Source organism: Lissotriton vulgaris, chromosome 7 (assembly GCF_964263255.1).
Source record: "Lissotriton vulgaris chromosome 7, aLisVul1.2, whole genome shotgun sequence".
Lineage (NCBI taxonomy): Eukaryota > Metazoa > Chordata > Amphibia > Caudata > Salamandridae > Lissotriton > Lissotriton vulgaris.
In genome coordinates, this window is record NC_141695.1 from 806,590,827 (window position 1) to 806,613,897 (window position 23,071).

Here is a 23,071-nt window from a genome sequence, read left to right on the forward strand (position 1 = left end):
CAAAGCGAAACTTTTGTGGTGACATGACCCTGGGTGGGGTAAAGCAGTGACCTCCCTCTGTCTCGCGGCTAAAGGGACTCTAGAAAACTTTAATATCTATTGAATTGGTGTACTAAGCGGAACACGTACAGTCTCGCACTACTTCACGGAAGTGGGCATAGCACCGCAATTATATACTACAGCCAGGGCACCTGGAACTATGCGGGAGGGAAGGACCAAATTATGCAGCAGGTTTGGCTCAATCATGTGGCAATAAAGGCCAAATTATGCGGCGTAACACAGCACATTTTGGGATAGTATCACTTCATTAGTGCTCATGGTAAAACAGTTTGGGCAAATATTTAACCTCATCAGTACCAGTTTAACAAACATGTACAGCGATAAGCAACTAAAAGAGGACCAATCAACCTTTATGAGGGGCCTTCCACTGCTCGGGAATGTGAAGCCGAGTTTTTAGTATTGTTTTTGATACTTATGAGCTGGACATTTTCTGGGGTTCAAATGAGCAGATAAGGCAGCCGATAATGGGTATGTGGCAAATTCACAATTATGTGGAAAACACCATGACAGTAGAATCACATAATTCCAGTGGCTCCTACTCCAGCCTAGTCCTCAATCTGCACCATGTAACCCTGTATGAGGCAAAACCCCCGTAGTCCCACTCTGGCCCAGTGCACATTGCCAACACTCTGTACCATGTCATACATCCTCACTCTCCTTCTGTGATGCAAGGGCACTGCTACATCTCTGCACCGCACAGCCCTGTGTCAGACTGAACTCACAAGGCCTTGCAGTGTTCCAGTGCACTAAGGGGTACTGCCATGTCTCTTTACCATGTCCTACAAGCTCACATTGCTCCCGTTGCGCCCCATTGGCATGTAACCCTGTAAGAGACACGCCGCATGTAACCTCACACTACTCCATTGCACGAGGGTACACTGCCAAAGATCTGTATCTTGCCCCGCAGCCCCACTCTACTCCATTGAACAGGGGACTGCAAATGCTATGGATGGGGCTCACACAGGAGCCAGCTTGTCTCCAGTGGGTACGAAGCCAGTATGCCTCCTGGGGGGGGAGGTAAAGAGGGGGCAGAGCCAGCATGCCTCCCAGGGATATAGCCAGCATGCCTCCTGGGGGTACAGAGCCAGCATGCCTCCTGGGGGTACAGAGCCAGCATGCCTCCTGGGGGTAAAGACCCAGCATGCCTCCAGGGGGTACAGAGCCAGCATGCCTCCCGGTGGTACATAGCCAGCATGCCTCCCACCACTGGTGCTTGTGATGAGCCCCGCAAGCCTGTGACTGGAGGCCCAAGGTGCAGACTGCCCCTCGCGTGGCTCTATGGATGATGGCACGTGGGTGACGGTGGGTGCGCACCTTAGTTCATATTTAGAATCTTGGTGTCAGAGGGGACTGCCCAGGGTTCTTGGACTTCACCAAAATAATTTTGCAGAAATCTATAAATAAAGAAGGGCAAATTAGACAAGACACCCAAGGGACGGGGAGGCACAGGGAGGAGGAGGGGTGGAAAGTCCTTATATGAGGGCAGGAGTAGTCTGAGGTGTGGTCGAGGCGAGTCCCATTTTTCCAGGGTGCCCTTGGGCCATGCTGGGGTTAGGGTCGCCCGGGAGAAGTTAAAAGCAAAATGAAAGACTCTAAGGCATCTCCTAGACCACAGATCAGAGGCAGTGCTCAGCCAGGCACAGTTATTGAAACCGTTCTCTTGAAGAACTTTACGCGTCCGGGGTCTTCATAAAATCTGACACCGCCTTCTATCTGGAGCAGCTGCTGCCCGACCTGCTCAGGGCCTCGTCCCTGTGTAGCGCCTGCGTGTTCCTGCCTCTCCGGGGGCACGGCCTGGCTGCAGCAGGACAGTTTACAAGAGTGTTGTCCTCAAAATAATTGGCTGGCCTGCCAAGGTGATAAGGGACGGACACAAGGGCTGATGGGATGAGCCGCCATTGTGTTCTTGTGGGAAGTGATTGAAGATAAGTGGGCAGTTTTATACAGGGGGGGGGGGGGGGGCACGTGTTTTGAAAATAAAAGTACCCTGTGTACATGGGAGTCAGTGGCCAGTGAGGTCTTTGTTGGTCTGGGACCGCTAGGCTCTGTTCGTATCTGGTCTGACTGTGATGGCACAAGGCTTCCTAGGCCCGTGATTGGTGTGTGTGCACGCCTCAAAGCTCCACAGGCCTCTGGTTATTCTGTGGGAGCCATGGGACTCCCTGCGCCTCTGGCGTGGCTCTAGAGACCCCTCGGCTCAGTAGCCCCGTGGATGTCTATGTGAGCCCTGAGAGTTCGTACGGGGGCGGGTGCCCAGAGGCTTCGTGGGCACTGAGTTAGTCTGTCCGAGCCCTGGGGCTGCTTCATAGTTGCCCATCTGTGGCTGGTATTTGGGGGCCATGAAGTACCCGAGGCCTCTGATTGGCCTGTGAGGGCCCTGAGGCTCTGTCCCCCTCTGGGTGAGTGTGAGGTGGGCCCTGGCAATTGTGCTCGAGGGCAGTTATGTCGCACTCGGTTTGCTGGTTTTGTCACTCGTCCTTGCATGCTCGGGTGCGTGAGGAATGCCCCGGCTCTGGCAAGCGATGACAGAAGAGAGCGTGCTCCGGTTTCACTGTCACAAATCCAGCCGAGCTCAGAGGCAAGGAGTGAAGGCCCTGCGAGAGAGGGGGGTGACGGTGCCAGTCACAGAAAAGCCTTGCAGGCCTATACTGTGTGCCGGCTACACTTGGATCCTATTGGGAGGGAAAGCAGACCCACCCAAAAAATCAAGCATTGGTAACGCCAATAGGTCCACGATTATGAGATGTACTGGATTGGACACTAATAGTTGGCCAAACTGTACAGCGTCGATGCTGAACATAATGTAAATAAAGAATGCAACACCAATAGTTCAAACTTTAATAATGCGAGACCTATTGCATTGCAAATGCTTGTTTTAAAAAGGGGCTTAGGCACCACCATGGCAACTACCGGCAAATAGCCCTATTGGACTCAGTCGGGAAAGGTTTTGCTCGTAGCATACTGGATCATCTCAATGGTTGAGTGTCTGGAAAAAAAGTTCTCCCCCTTGAACAAGCCGGATTTAGGAAAGATCATTGTACCATAGATAATATTTGTATGTTGAAGCTAATTGAAGAGAAGTACACTCAATTACGTAATTTATATGTATATATATATGTGTGTGTGTGTATATATATATATATATATATATATATATATTACCTACTGGCGGTCGCCAGTAGGTAGTTATAGTTAGGATAATTTTCAATGTTAAATCTCAACATTCTATTTTGAATAACTTTGGCGCCGGTTGACGAATCTGCCTGAAATTTTCAGGAAAATGGTCTCATGGCGGTCCGGTCCTTCCCTGAAAGTTTGGGGGGGATTCGTCAAGCGGGGGCCGAGATAAAAGGGGGGTCCCAAAACGCGTTTTCCCCATGTTAATTTCCATAGGGCGGTCGATTTCACTTTTAGCCCGAACGGCTGAATGGATTTCCACCAAACTTGGCAAAATTGTAGGGACTGGTAGCCCGATGTGCCTTTGCTATGTCTCAAGATATGTGCTCCAGTGGATTTTGAGTAATTAAGGTTCAAAAAAATATATATATCTATAGCAGCGCTCCGGTAAGCGCACCGGTACGCGCACCGGGCGCGTCACGCGACTTGCGCGGAGAAAGCTGATTGGCTCTGGGGTGTCTGTAAACATTCTAAACAGTCCGGAGCGGCCGCCATCTTGTGTCTCGGTAGGATCGAGACACAAGAGGTGGCCAAAACAAAGGGGGAAATGACCATAAGGGGGCAGAGTAGACCCCCCTTGACCCCCTAGGTTTGATGTGGGGGCCATAAAAGGGCCCCACGGGGCAAAAAAAAAAAAAAAAATTTTTTTTATTTTCGCGGGGTGAGCGCCCGGTACGCGCACCGGTAAGCGTACCGGGGAGTGTACCATGGGGAAAAAGAATGACAGTTTTAAAAGTAGCTGATTAGAAAAAAAAATGTTTAGTTGTTTTTTTATATATACACATACATATATATAAATGCATATGCACATATATATATGCATATATGTCTATATGTGTGCGTGTAGAGAGAGGTAGAGAGGTAGAGGTGTAGAGGTAGAGAGGAAGAGAGGTAGAGAGTAGAGAGTGAGTAATAGAGAGTAGAGAGTGAGTAGTAGAGAGTAGTAGAGAGCAGTAGAGAGAGTAGCAGAGTGAGTAGTAGAGAGTAGTAGAGTGAATAGTAGAGTGAGTAGTAGAGAGTAGTAGAGAGTGAGTAGTAGAGACTGAGTAGTAGAGAGTAGTAGAGAGTAAGTAGTAGAGTGAGTAGTAGAGAGCAGTAGAGAGTGAGTAGTAGAGAGTGGGAGAGAGTAAGTAGTAGAGAGTAGTGGAGAATATTCCAAAGTTTGGCACAGCACCACTTTCACAATGAGTCCAATCAAATCATATCACTTAGAGTACTTATTGAAGCGCTGAATCTTGGTGTATATTCAAATGCTTTTATTTTCCTTAAGTTTATGTACCACAGCCAGCCGAAACGTTTCGTTCTGTACAACAGAACTTCTTCAGGGCGTTCTTATTTCCTTCAAGTTATGTCGGTATCCCGTTGTCATATAACTAGATATTTCTTCCAAATGTTAGACGAGACATAAGTATATTCTTATTAAAAGTGACTAGGTATCAATTTTACCCACACAATTCGGGCAGACTTGAGTAATTTATAGCATCCTCAAAGTCAGTCTTTCAAAAATTCCAAAGTATAGGACATGATAATCCAAATCCAAATGTTTCTCAAGAAAAGTCATTTACAATCGTTCGGAATATCGGTGTTTGGGCAGATATGATCCAGGGACCCCCAGTATGCAAGGGGAATTAGTCCCCCCTCTGCAAAGGCGCCAGTGGCCTGCATTGCAGAGAGGTGTAACAAGGGTGTGGCCTCATTACACTTCTCTGCAATGCAGCTCCCTCGTGCATACTGGAGGCTCCTGGTGGACTAGTTGACCCCAGGGACCCCCAGTATGCAAGGGGAATTAGTTCCCCCTCTGCAAACGCGGCAGTGGGCTGCGTTGCAGAGAGGTGTAACAAGGGGCATAGTCTCATTACACCTCTGCAATGCAGCCCCAGGCGCATACTGGAGGTTCCAGGTGGGCTAATAGGCCCCCAGGGGCCCCCAGTATGCAAGGGGAATTAGTTTCCCCTCTTCAAACATGCACGGGGGCTGCGTTGCAGAGAGGTGTAAAAAGGGTTGTGGCTTCATTACACCTCTCTGCAATGCAGTCCCCTGGCGCATACTGGAGATTCCTGGTGGGCTTTCAGGTCTTATATAGTTAGGAATTAGCATTAAAAAAACCTTTGAAATTCACTGAAAAAACCACAGGTTTCACACCAGTTATAGTTAGGAATTAGCATTTAAAAAACCTTTGAAATTCACTGAAAAAACCATAGGTTTCACACCAGTTATAGTTAGGAATTAGCATTTAAAAAACCTATTAAATTCACTGACAAAACCAGTTATAGTTAGCTGGAAATTTTACTGATATAAAACCAATGAAATTCCACGTTATAGTTAGTTGGACTCACTATAACTTGCGCGTGCAATGCACTGCTGATGACGTCACATATTACATCACTCATGACATGGTCAGTGACATCACTCATGACATCACTGATGACACCATCCTTGTGACATAGTGACAGACCTCCTTTCACTGTAATGTAACCATTGAAACACATATTCAAAAATAGAAACTGAAATTTAAAAAAAAATGGAGATACCCATATCAGTTACAACAAGCAATTCAGTAATTCCACCATCTATATGCACATCCAGTCATTCACCAACAGTTCTATATAGTCACTCATACATATACTCACTTATCATATGAAGTGATACACCTATACATCCTGTTACACACCGACAGTCATCCAAAAGTTACTCACACACATACTCACACGTGCAAATAAACTATTGAACATCCATTTATTTGAATATAGAGTTATACACACACTTCCACCTTACTTGTATTGAAAATTACACATATTTATTCTCTTAAACAATCACTTATAGAAACACATACTTATTTAAACAGGAACTCTTACAATCTCTTACTCTCACATATACTCACTTATATACATCAATATTCACATATACTAGATTAAAACATATGTAGTTACTGATAAAGACACTAGTGAGACAGTCATTCACTCACTAACAAACACATATACACACTCATCCATCCATACAGTCCTGCACATATGCTGTCTTCAAAACACATACAAACAGCGAGTCAGTCACTCATGCATCTATGTGCTAAGTAATACCCCCACCAAACCATATAGACACTCATACTGATACTAAGAGAAACATCTAATAACCCATATACATACGCATGTAGCTACTTACCAACACATGTAGCCACTTATACACAAAGTGAAACAATAATATATATATTTAAATATTTAAACATTACTCACTAATATTTATTTTTCAGAAAGACACATATTCACTGGATGGTGTCATCAGTGATGTCATGAGTGATGTCACTGACCATGTCATGAGTGATGTAATATGTGACGTCATCAGCAGTGCATTGCACGCGCAAGTTATAGTGAGTCCAACTAACTATAACGTGGAATTTCATTGGTTTTATATCAGTAAAATTTCCAGCTAACTATAACTGGTTTTGTCAGTGAATTTAATAGGTTTTTTAAATGCTAATTCCTAACTATAACTGGTGTGAAACCTATGGTTTTTTCAGTGAATATATATATATATATATGTATGTGTATATATATATATATATATATATATATATATATATATATATATATATATATATATATATATATATATATATATATATATATATACCACAAAAAACCGGCACACCGTTGGAGTACCCTCGCAGTATGTTTATTTTCATTCTTGTCGGGCAGCACAGATTAACAAGTAGTGAACGCCGCTAGTTCTTCGCCATAGTTCCCAACATGTTTCAGGCGCACTGGCGCCCTTGATCACGGGTTAGGCTCTGGTGAGAAGCAGCATGCATTGGGCGTATTTCAGGATGAGTGTCCCGCCCATTGATGGCGCATTTCCTGCTGGTGTCTGTAGTCCGCTTATAATTCTTTATGTAGACGCAGCTGCTCATTCTCCTCCATCATTAAAATAACCACCGTTGGTTGCTTTGTCCCACCTAGTTTGTAACTGTGCAATTGCTTCCCCGGCAAGTTAACACACTGCTCCCTTTGCGTCGATGCAGTATCTTCGCTGGACCCGCTATCTCACAGGGGGGTTCCTCCGCGACCTGGCCATGGCCGCAAATTATTCCACAAAAAACCGGCACACCGTTGGAGTACCCTCGCAGTATGTTTATTTTCATTCTTGTCGGGCAGCACAGATTGACATGTGTATATACATATATATCATGTCGAACCTTAATGATTGTTTATGTTGGTGCTTATCCTTAAAAAGAATTTCTAAATATTTAATTGCTAAGCATTGGTTGTCTGACCTTTAAGCCCACTGGGGCGTTACGTCTCACATCATTTCTGTTGTCAGCAGAGTAGACATAACCTGTCTATAATTGCTCCGATTTTTACATTGATAAAGTTGTGGTTTGAATAACCATGTGAGCAAACAGAACTTGCTACGAGGGACTGCTGACTGTTGTTCGGATCTGGTCATTCTGGTAGCATCACATTATTGAATGATTCCCAGACACGTAATTAAATGATGTTCCAATGTAATTTTCAATGAATTAACATTTGATTTTGTTTTTGCATATTTAAAATATCAATATTGTATGTGCACTTTATTTATTTTTACAATCTTTGTTACTTTACGATGAACTCACGGGTATAATGATAGTCTGTTTTCACTTTTTGTAGAAAATCACATGTCCCTGTAAATGCTGATGTAACTTACACACACACACACACACACACACACACACACACACACACACACACACACACTCACTCACTCACTCACTCACTCACTCACTCACTCACTCACTCACTCACTCACTCACTCACTCACTCCCAAGGGAGTAATCCCGAAACGCGTAGAGCGTTTCTGACGCCCTGCCTGTCTTTTGTAAATAAACCCTGCTGTTTGAATAGTCCTTCACGTGTCCGTGATCGCTGTGCTTTATGGCTGTGGCGTTCATCATATATATATATATATATATATATAGCTTTTATGGATTTTACAACGATAAGATAGATTGCCCTTTACTTTGGAAGGAACTTAAAAAAATGGGAACCCCCTCCCCACTTTTATCTGTCCTAATAGCCTTGCACTTCAATATATGGTCTCAGGTTCTCCTGGGAAGGGATCAAGGCCTATCAGCCACAATTCACACAAAAATGGCCTGAAGCAAGGCTGTTTATCACCAATCCTTTTTTCCCTTTATGTGGCCGATCTTCCTGATTGTTTTTTTTTCCCCAAGAGGGCGGTGCACCGTTGATAGGTGTTCACCGTTTTCCGTGTCTAATGTATGTGGACGATATTATAATTCTGGCTCTTACTCCTATTAGATTAGGTTAGAAGCTGAAGGCTTTACAAAAATATACAGTGCTTCAATACTTGAAGATAAACACTTCAAAGTAAACATTTTATTTAAAAAAAACGGAAAGAATAGGAACGTTCGTAATTTTGTCTTGAGCATAGGATCCGAGAAACTTGAAGTGGTAGAGTTCTATGTCTAAATTAGGTAAAATGATTAATGGTAACACTAAGAACAAACCCTATATTGATCACTGTTCCAGTAAAGCCATATTGCACGCTAAGGGCTTACTCATATTTCATAATGAAATGGGCCGTAGGCATATTTTTACACATTTTGTCAGTCTTTAAAGCAAAGGTGCCGTCCTGTATGCTATTTAATCGATGCAAATAGTTGAATGGAGTTTCCATGACAAAATAGAGGGACAGATTTTACGTAAATTAAATAATATTAATTAATACCTTGGTCCCGACTCCATCTATTCACCTGGAATTTGGTCTGATAAGATAATTCGTCCAAGGTTTAGCCAGAGTAATCCGGTGGGGATATTGTAAAGAGAAGTGACGGGAATACAATAAAGGGCTTCCTAAATCGAGACAGCTTTGGTGAAAAGACTAATAAATACTAGTTTGTACAAGACTAACTTTGCAATATTTCTCAAGAGCTAGTGCTCTCTCTTTCACCTACGGAACTCAAAGCTTTTCTAGAAAGCACGAGCTGTATTATTAGTTATCAAATGGATTTTAAGAACTGCTGACTGAAAAAGATCGAAGACAATAGTTAACTCCTGTAATCTGAGAGCCTCCCAGAAATATTTATCCTGGAATTTGGAGCATTGGGTCCACTGTTTTTTTGTATTTTATACTGTAGTAACCTCGTACCCCTAAATGATTTAACAGCAAGTTAGTGTCCCTCTGTCAGCATAGGAAGACATTGAAACCTGTGTAATCTGGACCCTCATAACATGGGTCATATTTTGTTTATATGCCCAGTCGTATTACCCTATTGATTGTCTATTACGTCCTTTGTTTATACAGAATAATATCAAAACTGTAGCTCCCATCCGTGAGTTTCTCTTTTCCCCAAAGAACGAATTAGTCTGTATAAAAATCTCCTTTTTAAGGTGTTTTTTAATCTGTTTTAGTCGTATTTTACATTTCTGCTTAGACAGAGGGGTATGGGCACAATTGTTTTATTCATGCTTAGTCATACCACGTCCTACCTGTGGGTCCAATTACTAGATTTTATGCCACTTTTTATTTTGGTACTTAAAAAAATTATTTAGTTACACAATTTCATGATCTGTTGTGGTAAAGGAATTGTAACTGTATCCAACTCCATTATAATATTTTTCTTTATTTCCCTTTGTTTTTAAAATGTTCCTAAATTTAATTATGGAACTCTGCACTGAACTGCTGGTGCTAGATTGAATTAAGTTTTTCATTTTTTCGAGCTTGTCTAACTAGATTATGTCACTTTTCTTTTTTGTACTACTTGTATTGTGTACCTTATTAATTCCATTATTTGTTGTGGTAAAGGAATTATAACAATTTTTTACATTCTAATTTCATTGTGATTCTTGTTCTCATAATGATGTTTTAGGTCTCGCGACCTATCGATAAGCGCAAGCGCATCGAGCGTAGCGAGAATTCATGTGGCGAAAACATCTTCAAACCAAAGGGCTTTCAGCCCCGCGGTTTTCATGCAGTGCCCGTGTACATGCACGCGCATCGCATGCAAGCCCAGCCCAGTCCTCCCCTCATTCACGCCCACCCACCAGGCTCTCCCGCCCCCATCAGGCTTCTCTCCCAATCCGCCTGCCTCCCCTCGCGCATTCACGCCTCCCACCAGGCTTTCCCGCCCCCATCCGGCGTTCACGCCTCCCACCAGGCTTTCCCGCCCCCATCCGGCTTCCCTCGTAATCTGCCTGCCTCCCCTCGCTCGCATTCCCGCCCCAGGCTCTCCCGAAACATTACTTTTTTCACTGCTGGCCGGCCCATCTAGTTTTTATTTTTATTTTTGTTTCTGGTACACGTCGCGTTTCTCCTGTCCGAGTGCTCGTTTTGGCTTCCCAGGTCCCAGTTTATTGATCGCCTGTTTTTCCGTTTATCCTGCCCCCTTATCAGTTATTGTGCAGTGCAGCGTCCTGGGAGCTTGTTTGTCTGATCCCCGCTGCGTGGTATGTGCCGTCCGGGACTCCTCTGGCCGAGTCTGTAATGTGAGCTTCCAGGGGTGATTTTGCCAGGGCCTCCTTCCGGTCTGTTAAGCCCTCTTCACCTGCACTTCCGCCCAGCCCGCTGTGTACTGGAAGCCGCTGCTCACTGTCGCGATGCAGGCCGCTGATCTCTTCCAATCGCGCTATGCGTTCCCGTCGTCGGTTCGTTCCTGGATATCTGATGTTCGATGCTGCCCCATCCTGGACCTCAGGGACTGCCCTCGGAGCCTTAAATTACAGCGGATTACTGTGCCGGATTAATGTAAGGGCCGCCTCACCCACGTAGCTTCTCAGCTATGCAGCCATCATGGTCGGCTGTAGATTATCAATTTTAAAACATCTTTTAGACATAAACCACTTAATGTTTATTAAATGTTCTTGCCTTGGTATTGAATTCAGGGCTGGATAAAATACTACGTGCTTCCAAAGTTCTTACGTTTTGTAAAGTATTAGGAATTGGAAACATCTTGATTTTCTGTAACAATCAAGTAAACAAACATAACATTTGGAAAAGCAAAAGGGAAACAATTGCAGAATTTCTCCTTTCCTTTCAATCAGTTTTGATCGCAAGGTGTGGGGTCCCACATGGCTCTTTGTTGAGCCATACCATGTTCAGCATTTATGTGGCATAATTCGCTGCTCTGATCGGGTTATATAGGTTCTTATTCTGTGCTTATGCTGATAACAGACAGATCTTGATTCATCTTGGCTGGACTCAACCTCGTCAGCAGGGCGTCCTTTGCAAAAGGTTTTAAACTGTACAGTTTAATCGATAAACTTTCCATTTGGTGCATCAAGCAGGCATGCATTCCTGAATCAACACTGCATGACCCAGTTTGTGGTAATTGTACAGTTTTTCAATCCCTGGTTTAATTTCGTTCCTGTTTTTTTTTTTCATTTCTTCAAGTTGTCTCCTTAATTTAAGTGTAAGGCTTGCAAATTATTATAAACATAGATAAGAACGGAAAGACACACTCCTTTCACGTGCCCCTGGCTGTAAAAGGAAGTGACACATAGGTTGAAAGCCTACAGAGCGTGTTGTGCACATGAAAGTGACAATGCGGAAACAAAGCAGCTGGCTGCTCTGGAGTCTGCAGAGATCTTATCGACTCTATAACCGTCTCCACCACAAATGGGCCCCAAACACTGTCGATCGCACAAACTGGCCGTATGTTAAAGTGATGCTGACACTCTAATGGATGTTTTCCACTTTGAATTCTCCCAGCTCTGCCCAGAAGAGAAACTTTTTCCTTTCAAACTGATTTGCCCAGTGCAGTTCTATTCACTTTAATCCTAAATGTGAATTCCTGCTTGCATACAATAATATTGTATTTGTGCACACAAACGAAATGGATGTGTTCCTAAAAAGCAGGGAATACATACATGAAATAAATGCACATTTGAATCGTTCATTAAGGATAAAAGCATATTTGGAAATTAATTTGCCAGAGTGCCTGTGTCAACCAGGGAGGCCTTGAGGACAAATAGCTGGGCTTTCAGAAACTTGATCCCAAACACGACTTGCTCATAATATGAATGTCTCTTTTTATGAGTGCCTAAGTTCATTGTGTTTTGTGGCTCACCCTCAACCCCCCACTCACCCTCACCCTCACTCACCCTCAACCCCTCACCCTCACTCACCCTCAACCCCTCACCCTCACTCACCCTCAACCCCTCCCCCTCAACCCCTCACCCTCACTCACCCTCACTCACCCTCACTCACTCACCCTCACTCACCCTCACTCACCCTCACTCACCCTCACTCACCCTCACTCACCCTCACTCACCCTCACTCACCCTCACTCACCCTCACTCACCCTCACTCACCCTCACTCACCCTCACTCACCCTCACTCACTCACCCTCACTCACTCACCCTCACTCACTCACCCTCACTCACCCTCACTCACTCACCCTCACTCACCCTCACTCACCCCCACTCACTCACTCACCCTCACTCACTCACCCTCACTCACCCTCACTCACCCTCACTCACCCTCACTCACCCTCACTCACCCTCACTCACCCTCACTCACCCTCACTCACCCTCACTCACCCTCACTCACCCTCACTCACCCTCACTCACCCTCACTCACCCTCACTCACCCTCACTCATCCTCACTCATCCTCACTCATCCTCACTCATCCTCACTCATCCTCACTCATCCTCACTCATCCTCACTCATCCTCACTCATCCTCACTCATCCTCACTCATCCTCACTCATCCTCACTCATCCTCACTCATCCTCACTCATCCTCACTCATCCTCACTCATCCTCAACCCCTCACCCTCACCCACCCTCAACCCCTCACCCTAACTCACCCTCACCCTCACTCACCCTCACCCTCACTCACCCTCACTCACCCACCCTCACCCTCACCCACCCTCACTCACCCTCAACCCCTCACCCTCACACAGTGCAATAGGTCTCGGAGCATTTGAGTTAGAGCTTTTAGAATTGTTTATGGCTTTTTTTATTTGTAATTCTTTAGCATTGGCTACAGGAAACAAAAATGCTAAAGATTTACAAAAAAAACCCATAAACAATTCTAAAAGCACTAACTCTAATGCTGCGAGACCTATTGCATTTCCAATGCTTGTTATTAGTATCTCTTATCTGCAGAGTTTTGCTCTTAACTATTGCTTCTAGGTCGAAGAATGATGTGTTATAACTATATAAGCTTTATCTTCTCTCTTCAAGCTATATCTTAGGTTGATTACATAGTTGTGATTTTATCTGTACAAAATTGTACTTTCATGAAATGCTGCTATATTTTTGTATTTCTTTAAAAGTGAGTGACTCGTTTATTGAACATTACAACGTTGTTCACTTTTTACACTTACCTTGAAAAACCCAGCCTGAATTATTTGACAATTCTTTCTCTATTTGGGTGAATACACAGTGCTTAAATAGATTTATTCAATAGTAAATTCTCAATACCTAATACCTATAGCTGAAATGTTTTTCTAATGTCTTGCTTTAGTTCTGGTTGAACTCGCATGATGTAGATTTACATTATTGTAGAGAATAATGTGCTCTACCCATAAAAAGATCTCAAGGGAACTAAGTTCTCTCTGATATATTAGTCTGGTTACTAGGATTTCTTAGCTAGTCCCTTATTATATACAGGGGAAAATACTATGTCTAAGGAGTTGAAAAAGTGAACAGGCAAAGGAGTTTGACTGCAGGGGCTAGAATGAGACATGGCGCAGGGCATAAATCTTAGGGCAGAGTGGCAATGGGCAAAATTACTCTAAACTGGTACAATACTCTACATACTGTTTGTAGGTCTCACATACACAGCGCGCATGTGCTGCATAGGAGGACCTTTAGCCGTTTCTTGGCTCTTTTTGGAAGCACACACTCGTGCTTGTGGCGGCAGCACCCTGCTCGACAACCTCGCCAACCTGGGACTCAAGCAACTGGTGTCCACCCCCACCCACCTCGCCGGACACACACTCGACGCAGTCTTCTCTTCCAGCACAGACATCGACTTCAGCCACGCCACAGAGCTTCAATGGACGGACCACAGCTGCGTCCACTTCACCTTCAAGAGAACGACGACCCACCACCACCAGAAACAGGCCGCCCGCAGAAGCTGGAACAAGATCACAGCAGACCAGCTCGCCACCTCCCTGAGCCAGCACCCTCCTGCCAGCTCAGCGAACCCCAGCCAGGCCGCAGACAACCTCACGAAGTGGATCAACAACTGCGCGGACGAACTCGCCCCACTGAGGACCCCGCCTAGCAGACCCGGCAGCAAGAAGGCCCCATGGTTCACCGACGAACTCAAGAGCTCCAAGAAGAACTGCCGAGCCCTCGAGAGTCTGGAAAAGGGAACCGACACCGGACAACAGGACCTCCTTCAAACTTGCCACCCGGAAACACCACCAGCTGATCCGCGCCGCCAAGAAAACAGCTTTCAAGGACCGGTTGGACAACAACGCACACAACTGCAAGGAACTCTTCAACATCGTGAAAGAGCTTTCCAACCCCAGCGCAGGAAACAACGACATCACCCCATCGCAAGACCTCTGCAACTCCCTCGCTTCATACTTCCACAACAAGATCGCGGACATACACAACAGCTTCAACAACCAACCAACGCACACCATGACCGAACAACCATCCCCCACCACCACCCTCCACGCCTGGACCCCGATCAGCACCGAAGACACCATCCGCACGATGAACTCCATCCACTCCGGATCACCGACCGACCCCTGCCCTCACCACGTCTTCAACAAGGCCGACGCTGTCATCGCACCCCACCTGCGAGACATCATCAACACATCCTTCGACACCGCCACCTTCCCCGAGAGCTGGAAGCACGCCGAACTCAGCGCTCTTCTCAAAAAACCCACAGCGGACCCCACCGAACTCAAGAATTACCGCCCCATCTCGCTCCTCCCGTTTCCAGCCAAAGTCATCGAGAAGACCGTCAACAAGCAGATGGCCGCCTTCCTCGAGACGAACGGATCCCTCGACCCCTCACAGTCCGGCTTCCGAGCCAACCACAGCACCGAGACCGCCCTCATCGCCGCCACCGATGACATCCGAGCCCTGATGGACAATGGAGAAACAGCGGCCCTCATCCTCCTAGACCTCTCCGCGGCATTCGACACGGTCTGCCACCGCACCCTAGTACGGCGCCTCAGCAACATCGGCATCCAGGACAAGGCGCTGGAATGGATCGTCTCCTTCCTCGACGGAAGAACACAGAGAGTCCGCCTACCACCGTACAAGTCAGAGGCCTCCGAAGTCATCTGCGGCGTCCCCCAAGGATCATCTCTGAGCCCCACCCTCTTCAACGTCTACATGAGCCCCCTCGCGGCCATCGTACGCAAACACAACCTCAGCATAATCTCCTACGCCGACGACACCCAGCTGATCCTCTCCCTGACCAACGACCCCGCCGCCGCCAGAGCCAACCTGCACGAAGGGATGAAAGAGGTAGCCGAGTGGATGACGACCAGCCGCCTGAAACTGAACTCGGACAAGACGGAGGTCCTCATCCTGGGCTCCTCACCCTCCGCCGGGGACGACTCCTGGTGGCCTCCCGCCCTGGGCACCGCACCCAAACCGACAGACCATGCACGAAACCTGGGCGTCATCCTGGACTCCTCCCTCTCCATGACCAGGCAGGTCAACAACGTCTCCTCGGCGTGCTTCAACATCCTACGCATGCTAAGGAAGATCTTCTGGTGGATCCCCACCGAGACCAGAAAGACCGTCACCCAGGCCCTCGTCACCAGCAGACTGGACTACGGCAACGCCCTCTACGCCGGTACCACCGCCAAGCTCCAGAAGAGACTCCAGCGGATCCAGAACGCCTCAGCCAGACTCATCCTCGATATCCCACGAACCAGTCACATCTCCGAACATCTGAGAGACCTTCACTGGCTCCCCGTCAACAAAAGAATCACCTTCCGCCTCCTCACCCACGCACACAAAGCCCTACACGACCAAGGCCCGAGCTACCTCAACAGCCGAGTCAACTTCTACGCTCCCAAACGCCACCTCCGATCAGCCAACCACGCCCTCGCCGCCGTCCCCCGCATCCGAAGAGCGACTACAGGAGGAAGGTCCTTCTCCTACCTGGCCGCCAAGACCTGGAACTCCCTCCCGACCTGCGCCTGACCCAAGACCACCTCTCCTTCAGGAAGAAGCTGAAGACCTGGCTGTTCGAGCAGTAGCGGCACCCCCCCCCCCCCCAGCGCCTTGAGACCCTACGGGTATGTAGCGCGCTTTATAAGTGTCAATGATTGATTGATTGATCCAGCATGCAGGAGCAAGTCGGTGCGCGTCACTAGCACAAGTGCAGTGCTTCCAAAAAGAGCAGACTGCGCGCGCACGCACCACTCCCGGGCTTTTCCAAGCTACTGCTTTACTTTAAGCCATTTATGACGTTTTGAAGTGCTGCTTCTTAAATTACGCAAGTTAAAGAGGATATACAATGTTACAGATTTGTCTGTAATTACCACACTGGTCTTGGCAAGCAGGCAGGCGCTTCGGCTTCAGGCTCCAGGGCAGGTGATATTGGTGTCCTGGGTGATGTCCCCTCGCCCCGCAGGGGATCTGTCACAGCAGCCAAGAATCCGAAGCCAATTGTCTCACAACACAATTCATAGAAAAGACCATATGTCCGTCACAGTGATGTGCATCAAAAGGTTAATCCCAGACCCCATGGCCCTACTCTTTATGATTCCCTTATCAGCCCCATCTTCCTTCCTGGGATGTGTATAGGCCCCTTCCTTGAGATCTATCACTGAATCGAAGAGCATTTGTAGCCTTCGAGGCACTTACAGGACGTGAATACAGATTAATAACCACATTTTTAAAATTGGAGAAAAAAGTTAGCTTAAAGCCCTGGATATCATCTGACGATGTGATCACTTCCTCCATCTGACAGTCCAGATGAGTTGCAACCCAGAGAGACAAGCCCCTGAGGGTCTGCCCCTATTGCTTCTATGTGCAGGTACATTATATGTGGCATAACCCTGGCTCACAATATCATCTATTGCCCAGGTTTCCTGAAACAGGCAAAGGTCAAATTGAGATATAAACTTTACCCAGTCTGGGTTGTGTAACTTATTTTTAATACCTGCCACGTTCCAGGATAATACCTTTATATTTGGGCCCCTGGAAGTGCAATCACTGGGCTTACTAGGGAGCCCATTTCTAGAGGACTGGGTTAACCACAGATTGTTTACCAAATATGTGCCTGCTTCTACCATTGGTGGGGGGGGGGGGGTAGTGACTAATGAAGGCCGAAAATTTGTATTGCGTTCTATTCTGTGCGAGTTCGAGGCAGTGATCTCCATAGGGGATGAGCCCTCTATCTTCAAGGTTAGGTAGGGAGACGTACTTGCCAGTCAGTCACAGTCCTCCAGATTCGAAAGAATTATGTGTTGGCATAGAGCCACTATCCAGCAATTGCATCCTGTTCTCTTCACTAGGTAGGGCGTGGAGGGGCTTAGCCCTATTCAGTCTATTCTTCCTAGGAAAGTGACTGTTATAAAAGTAGTCTAGAGTTAGGGGGACTATCTCATAGCTCCTACGTTGGGGAGGGTAAAATTTTGCTAACAATATAGGTAGGATTTTGGTGTTTGAAAAGTTAGCAATGACACAGTCCCCTTTAAAACGTTTTTCATGGCTGCCCACCCATTCCACCCTCCTTCCCATAATTAGTTAATTTGCCATGAACGGACAAGTCGTTTCAGTAACATTTATGTTGGAAGAGATCCAGTGCAGGCATTTGTCCACGAGATCGCTCTTGGGTTCCATTTGGTCAGATCGGAGCTGGGGAACATTAGCCAGGACCAGAGTCAAAGAAGCAGCAGCAGGCGGAAGATGGAAACTTGATCGGGCAAATGTATTAAAGGTTTTAGACATTAAAGGTCTTATCACTTCTGGCTGGGTACACTCTCGTTACCCTCCAGACTTGTAATCCTATCTCTGAATCATGGCAATCTTTATTTATGACAACCCATCCACTGCCCTGACTTGAAGTCTTAGACAGTAAGACATATTTTCATAGGAGATATTTGAAGTGGTATCCGATCTGAAGAACTGGAGGTCTCCAGCAACTTCCAGTACAAGGCATGATATAGCGAGATGGCTGGCTTCTTAATCGAACAGTTCCGTATCAGTATTTTGAATTTACAAGGTTGCTTACTTTGTGACTGTTTCTCTTTTTCCTATATTTTTAAAGGGGCATTATGGCTACACGTTTAGTGTACTGCAAAGAAGTGTTTTTTTTGTTTGTGTCTCATTTACAGTTTGTTTTACAGTTGAGTGAAAAGCAGCTGAACTTAGTGAACTTTGTTTAAATATCTGCTGCAGTTAATATTCTGCTGGTTTACCATTTAGTATATAGTAAATGATGTGTTCCAGGATCACAGGCAAGACCGTTCTAGTGTTTGATTTAAAAAAAATAAAATTGTGTGAATCTGTGTATTGTTTTTTCAAGTTGAGAACAATTAATTCAAACAACAGAATATGCTTCAGTAATGTAGACCGTGAGGCTCCCAGAAATCTGTGTGCCCAGACTCTTTACAGTTGGTGCGGTACAAAGCAAGGCTGTACTGAGAATTTTAACCGTACATCAGCAGGTAGGTGTCAGTCAGTGTGCACAACCACATGGGTAGAAAAATGCACGATGTACATATTAGCCCATCTATGGGGCCTACAACGTGCATCGGAGAAGTGGGTAAACGGTTCCAGTTTTAGGTAATACAGCAATTAACGAAAAGAGGACCCAACCGCACTCTGGAATGGTTAGTCACCTTGATCATATTAGTTAGCATGCTTAGTTTGAATCCTGGAACAGTGTAAGCAGTGAAATGCAAATGGCCCATTGTCGCTATTTGGGGAAGTAGAGTTCTGAGCTTCTGTGGCAGTCTAGAGGTCAGTAAGGATAGTTTCCCAATTGGTGGCAATGGGAAATTTGCACAGCCCTGAGCGGTCTTCTCTATGTAGCACTACACTTTCCGCCTGGGCCCATACAATGGGGATTCCGCCTAGGCCGCCAGCTCTGAGTGATAAGGCCCTTTGCTGTCAGCAGTCCCAGGTCGAGAATACAGGAGGTTGCCCTCCCGATTTTTAGGTCTCATCGGAGCCAATGCGCTTGCGCATTGCTCCGGCAAGACTTGTGTAGGGGCTACAGGAAAGGCTGCCAGAGGGCTTTGGAATGCGGATTATGGCCAGTGCATGTGCTCCGGGGGCGCGCTCACCATTTGCTCCCCCGCCCCGCATCAGACTTGAAAGGAAGCTGCTCGCACACCATCATTTGTCTGAGCCTAGGCATCAGACTTCAAAGGAAGCCACTCCCGAACTTGCTGGCCTCGCTCTTGTGAGCCTTTATTTACTTGCTATCATGGTCTGTCCTTCATCCAGCTCTCTCTCTCCGTTACCTCTGTTTCTTCCCCTCTCTCTCACTTTCAACCTTGTTGTTCATATTGTTTGCCCTGGCTCTTCTCTTCTATGCAGGCTCACTTCTGTTGCTCGCTGCTTTTGCTCCCATGAATTTTGGCCTATCTCCAACCTCCTCCCTCGCTGATCTTGAATCTCGGCCCCCTCCTCCTCTTTCCTCTCTCCCTCGCCTCTAGCACGCTTACTGTTCCTGTCTCCTATTCATTCATCTTCCTCATCCAATTTACCACCCTCTCTTCATCGCGCAGACATACTTCCATTCTTGGCTAAGAAAATCATTGCAGTATTGATCTGTGCCTACTTGTCTCTCTTCATAACACATCCCATGCTTTGTTAATCAATATTATATACATAACGAGGGTTTAGTTTACAGGTCTATTAAGAGGATACTTCACTCGGGGACACCACCACATCACTCGGGGACACCACCACATCACCCGGGGACACCACCACATCACCCTGGGACACCACCACATCACCCTGGGACACCACCACATCACCCTGGGACACCACCACATCACCCTGGGACACCACCACAGCACCCTGGGACACCACCACAGCACCCTGGTACACCGCCACATCACTCTGGGGACACCGTCACATCACTCTGGGGACACCGCCACATCACTCTGGGGACACCGCCACATCACTCTGGGACACCACCACGTCCATCAGCCCAACCACATCATCACTGTCCTTGCTTGCTACCAACAAGCATTGCCATAGCCAATAGGACTCGCAATAGGAAAGTGTAAGCTATTGGCTTTGTAAATAACAATGCTATTAATTTAGATATTTTCAAAGCCAACACATATTTTAAAAAATTGTCATTTACAATACCAATAGCTCACACTTTCCTAATGCGAGACCTATTGCATTGCAAATGCTTGTTTTATCTCTGCAGAAGAGGCGTGAAAGGCATGCTTTCCATGAGTGCAACGCAGACTAGTGTTTGATTTTCAGATTCCAACTGTACAGAAGTAGCTCACAAGATACTTAACATTCCCCTCTACAGGTTAATTTTTAACTTCATAAGCAACCCATCTTCTGCCTCATTAACTTTAGGTACATTTCTGGACCCGTCTAAGGGTCGTCCTAGAGAAATAAACTGCCTAACTTCCAGGGATTGAGTATTTTTTTTGTGTTTCACTTTTGACTAGAGGCAGAAAGAAAATCTATTTATAGATGATAAAGCTATCCATGATAGAGAATTTAAATTATAAGTACCCTTCGATTTGATGGTTATATAATTGTAACCTCTGTAATATATATGTAAAAGAAAAGGTAAAATTATTGTACGTTTTATATTTTTTTATAGCCAACTACTTTAACTTATCTGACTGTTTATCTCTTGCAGCAGGCTGCAAACATTGTACGAGCCCTCGAGCTGTTTGTGAGACCAGATGCACTGAGCGGAGAGAACGCGTACATGTGTGCAAAGTACGTGAGTAAAAAACAAAGTGGGTTTTCAAGGCAGTATCCCAAATGAAGTGGTGGGTGGGTGTTTGAGTCTGCAAATGAAATGCTAACCAGTTAAGGCCCTGACTGATGCACCTTTTGTTTAGTTTCAATATCTTTGGCAACTTTCGTAATAAAAAAAGTAAGTAGAAGGCCACAATTACTTGATTTAAAATTAAAACTGGAATTGTTCGTTGGCCACATCAATTTGCTATCAGTTGCCGTTTTCTAGGCTAGACTCATTACACCTTACAAAGTTACTTACCTGTAACTTTGGTTCCCCAGTATTGGTAACTTTCATAGATTCCCATGCGCCCACCCTCCTCCCCTGGGAAAGCTCGGCCTTTTTTTTACAGAGATAGTGGCTGAGACTCTGAGGCTCTCTCAGGCTCTCTCAGGAAGGTTCAATGGGGTGAGGCTATTCTGATTGGTTGTTGTGGAAAGTTTGGGCTCTTTTACACAATATATGCTACAAAATGATATGAGGCCTAGGCCTGATTTTCTCTTATGTACCTATGGTTATGATATTTTTTTATTTACCGAGGCTCCCATTCCGACGACGTGGAATGATACAAAGCATGGGAATCTATGAAAGTTACCAATACTGGGGAACCAAAGTTACAGGTAAGTAACTTGTTTTCTTGCACGTGCTAAGTTGCCATATGTGTGGGAGGGGTATTCCCTCTCCAAGCATAACTGGACATACAACATTAAAGACAAACCGACATACAGTAAAGAGTCTCATTATGATTGATATCGTAATCACATTGATACATTTTGGCGGTAAGTACGTGCTAGATGGACGAGAAAAATGCGGCAAAGGTGAAACCGTAGTGGTGATACGGTTTGAAGTATGTACCGATATATGCGGCAAAGCGTGCGGTGGGCTATGTTGGGTAGGCGCGGATGTATGACGTTAAAACGCATACTTTTACCACGCATACCATTACAACAGAATTTTTACAATGCAGGACCCTTTACAGCGCATACCTTTACAATGCATGACATTACATCGCAGATACTATTACAACGCATACCATTACAACGTAAGTATAGGTAAGTATATTATTTTTAAATATTATATATTTTTTTTAAAGTGTAATTAATAAATAGTTAATTATTTTTATTTATTAAATATATTTTTAATTAATGTCATTGTAATTTTAAAATTATATGTATATACATTTTTAAATCAATATTAAAATTTCTAAAATAAATGTATTTAATTAAATTTAAGTATTTTTATAAAACTGAACCCTTAAAATACCCCTGTTCCCCAAAACCAGCCCTGAACCCTAAAAATACCCCTGTACCCCAAACCCAGCCCTGAACCCTAAAAATACCCCTGTACCTCAAACCCAGCCCTGAACCCTAAAAATACCCCTGTACCCCATAACCCAAACCCAGCCCTGAACCCTAAAAATACCCCTGTACCCCATAACTCAAACCCAGCCCTGAACCCTAAAAATACCCCTGTACCCCAAAACCCAAACCCAGCCCTGAACCTTAAAAATACCCCTGTACCCCAAAACCCAAACCCAGCCCTGAACCCTAAAAATACCCCTGTACCCCATAACCCAAACCCAGCCCTGAACTCTAAAAATACCCCTGTACCCCATAACCCAAACCCAGCCCTGAACCCTAAAAATACCCCTGTACACCATAACCCAAACCCAGCCCTGAACCCTAAAAATACCCCTGTACCCCATAACCCATACCCAGCCCTGAACCCTAAAAATACCCCTGTACCCCATAACCCAAACCCAGCCCGGAACCCTAAAAATACCCCTGTGCCCCAAAACCCAAACCCAGCCCTGAACCATAAAAATACCCCTGTACCCCCAAACCCAGCCCTGAACCCTAAAAATACCCCTGTACCCCAAAACCCAAACCCACCCCTGAACCCTAAAAATACCCCTGTACCCCAAAACCCAAACTATATATAAAATTACTTTAATTAAC

General features: G+C 45.6%; 1 protein-coding gene across 2 annotated transcripts in view; it reads left to right on the top strand.

The window, feature by feature from the left end:
- The window catches only part of USP36 (ubiquitin specific peptidase 36), a 726,079-nt gene that overhangs the window by 252,257 nt on the left and 450,751 nt on the right, over positions 1–23,071 (top strand). For both annotated transcript variants that reach the window (XM_086931077.1, XM_086931078.1), the window contains exon 9: positions 21,009–21,091. In XM_086931077.1, the coding sequence (XP_086787203.1) occupies positions 21,009–21,091 (83 nt within the window). The remainder of the gene's footprint in view (positions 1–21,008; positions 21,092–23,071) is intronic.